This window comes from Amblyomma mixtum, chromosome 2 (genome assembly GCF_055824585.1).
Source record: "Amblyomma mixtum isolate Tamu chromosome 2, ASM5582458v1, whole genome shotgun sequence".
NCBI lineage: Eukaryota > Metazoa > Arthropoda > Arachnida > Ixodida > Ixodidae > Amblyomma > Amblyomma mixtum.
The window spans coordinates 82,453,899-82,457,033 of NC_143013.1; the positions used below are offsets into that span (position 1 = coordinate 82,453,899).

The 3,135-nt window shown below is 49.5% G+C and overlaps 1 protein-coding gene across 1 annotated transcript; it reads right to left on the reverse strand.

Moving 5' to 3' along the window:
- Positions 1-553: 553 nt before the first annotated feature.
- Positions 554-2,651, reverse strand: LOC149359938 (neprilysin-2-like). The gene has a single exon (XM_089567760.1). The coding sequence runs from the start codon at positions 2,649-2,651 to the stop codon at positions 606-608; it is 2,046 nt and encodes a 681-aa protein (XP_089423886.1). The 3' UTR covers positions 554-605.
- Between the last annotated feature and the right edge of the window lie 484 nt (positions 2,652-3,135).

Here is a 3,135-nt window from a genome sequence, read left to right on the forward strand (position 1 = left end):
TTTACCGCTATCCCTCAAAAGAAAAGTATACAACAGTTATATCTTACCGGTACTCACCTATGGTACAGAAACGTGGAGGCTAACGACAAGGGTTCAGCTGGACAACGCAGCGAGCCATGGAAAGAAAAAGGAGAGAGCGTTAAGAGGTCGGAAGCGCGGGCGGAGTGGCTGACGGAACGCGGATTAAGGACATGCTAGCCGGAATCAATAGAAATAAATGGACTTGGGCAGGGCATGTAATGAGAAGGCAAGATAACCGCTGGTCCTTAAGGGTAACGGAGTGGATTGCATGAGAAGACAAGCGTAGAAGGGGGCGGCAGAAAGTTAGGTGGGCGGATGAGATTAAGATGGTGGCCGGAGTTGGCGAATGACAGGGTTAATTGGAGAGACATAGGAGAGGCATTTGCCCTGCAGTGAGCGTAGTCAGGCTGATGATGATGATGATGACATACTCTAGAACAAACGACACAACACTACACAAGCAGAACCAACTTTTCAGCATATGATATTTTTTATGCAAACAAGCAAATGGGATTGGTGCGATAAGGCGAAAGCGACCGTCAACCGTTCTAACGTTCACTCGGGTACACTCGCTCAGTTCTCCCTCAAGGGTTCATGCCGGAACCACGTGGACAGTGGAAGGCGCCCACAAAACTCTGGACTCCGCGCAGTTCGTCGTTGCAGTCGAACGCGAAATCAAGGCGGCTCTGGGTGTGACAGTAACTGATGAAGAAGAACGCTTCGGCAGGATAACTCCAAACGTTCGAGGGCTTGTCTTCCGTCTTCCTCGCTTCAAATAAGCGCAAAACATGTGAAAGACTTTTCCTGCTCACGCTTCTGCTGCCTTTGCAGCCAACCGTTGTGTGTCCCGACCCTTCGTCATCTTCACGTGAGTTGTAACGGAGATCTTCTTCGATGCGCAGCTCGTAGTTAATGCCCTGAAGCACAGTCTTCAGGAAAGCCGCACCCAGACCGCCATAACTCGCCGCCTCGATGCCACCAGTGTAATAGAAGGGCGCGTGCGCACCCAGCATCGAGATGGTCATGGTATTCAGGAGGCTATCGTATACAAAAGGCTTATCGGAAAACGAGTGTGGTAATCTCGTGGATTCGAAGTAGGCGTCGGTGCCGATGAATTTGGCGCTCGCTTTCCGCTCTGCGATCCAGTGTTCTAGTGTGGTGCCCTCTAGCATTCCGTGTTGGGCGTAGATGCGGGCGAGCACCTCTTTGGACAGGTACTCGGGTCTTGGCCACAAGTTGATCTTCATTTGTCTGAGCTTGCGCGCGATATTCACTTCTTTGGACACATTGGATGCTTCGTAGTATGCAGCCGCTGTTTCTCGTACGGCGTTCAGGAGTTGATCCACGTCACTCCGAACGCTTGGTGGAAAGTTTAAGGCTACGTGGTTGGCTAGGACGAGTAATTTGAAAGAGTGTTCCATTTGGACTTGACAAAACAATGGTCGAAGAGTGTCAGCCGCTGTTTTGGTGCCGTACTTGGTGATGAAGAACAGGTTATCCGCTAACGGGGCAAAAATCTGGAGTGCCCACCAGCCCAGGTGGCTTCGAATGACACTGGAATTATAGATGTGGTTTAAGGTGTGCGCGACGTAATTGATACTGTCCGGCTCTGCAAATACCTTGTCCGCTGGCGAGAAACTTTCATTAGGGTGGAAGTACTTGTTCATCAATGAAATCCAGCGACTTGTGTTGATACGTAGTGATTTCGCTAGGTCTTCGATCGTGTACTCTCGTGGACTGCTGGCACACAAAAGCTTGAGCGCGTATGCAATACTTCTGGTAATATTGAAAATCTCATAATAGTTTATCTTCGGCGCGGATTCGTCCTGCGGTGTCAGCGCAAACGAGAAATATTTGACGAATTGCTGAACATAGGTGTGAATTTTAGATTCTGTATCCATCTCTCTGTACAAAGTGGTCCAAAAGTCTATGTAAGAGCTGCGCCCGATCTTAGTGATCTTGTCGCCTGCGGCCGTCTTCTCAGGGAGCACCGTTATGCTGAACCAGAGTGGTACATTCCAGTTAACGAAAAGGTTGAAGAGGACGTCCAGCTTGTCCACAGGATCCACCGGCACTTCGGGCCAGGGGATGCTGAGATTACGTAGCAGCTGCTTGAAGACCTTTCGCGTGTATTCTGCGTCTTCACCTTCCCGATTCACACATGCCCCGTAGGAAGTGGCGACGATGTTCATAGCGGTCAACTTGAAGTGGTGCAGACGTATTTCGTCCGCCAGCATTTGTGCCCATCGGTACTTGACGTTCCACTGCATGGACCAGCGCGTTGTGATATCGCGGGACCGGGTCGGCAGCCAGCGTGACGTCACGAACGCCTTGAAGTCTTGGCACGGGTCGATCGAGGTGTTGAGCGTGTCTCGCAGGAGTGCTTCGTACTCGAAGCAGTCGGCGCTTCGGCACGTGATCAGGAGCTGGTGTGCTTGGGCCTCAGCGTCACGTGGTCGGCGGGCAACCAATGAGAGGACAGAAATGAGTACCACAACGAGCAATACAGCGCCACCCACAGCGCCGAGAAGCAACCATACTTTCGGATCCAGACCTGAAGGGGGCGCGTCTCCACAGGTGGCTGTTGTCAGCGTCTGCGTGAAAACAATGGAGGCATAGAGAATCGGCATTTGTGTACGCAGGACCAGAACAGAAGCAAATTTGCAGTTCGTGGGGCTTCGTTTTTCAAAGACAAAACTTGGTTTAGAAGAACGAAGCACCTGTCTGGCAGGGGAAATGAGGTAATACCTCTTACAAAATTTCACATTATGAGGTATACGAAACGTTCTCTTTAGAGTATAGCGATATGCGAATAGTATCTTTTTTTTTTTTTTCAAAACCGAATCTGATACAAATAGCGTAGAGAATACGAATAGTGTAGCTTTCTTGTCGAATTGAACATGAGTAGTTTTGTTAAAAAACGAATCAAGCACGAATTAGATAGGGATAGAGCTAAATGGAATACGTCTCGAATATTTCTGTATAAAACGAATAATCGTGCACAACCGCGAAGCGAAAGTGGCGGCCATCCATTACAGCGCTAAAACTTAACGGCGATAGCTATAGGCTTTGAAAGGCAAGAACATTGATCACCATTACGGCTTAAGTAACACG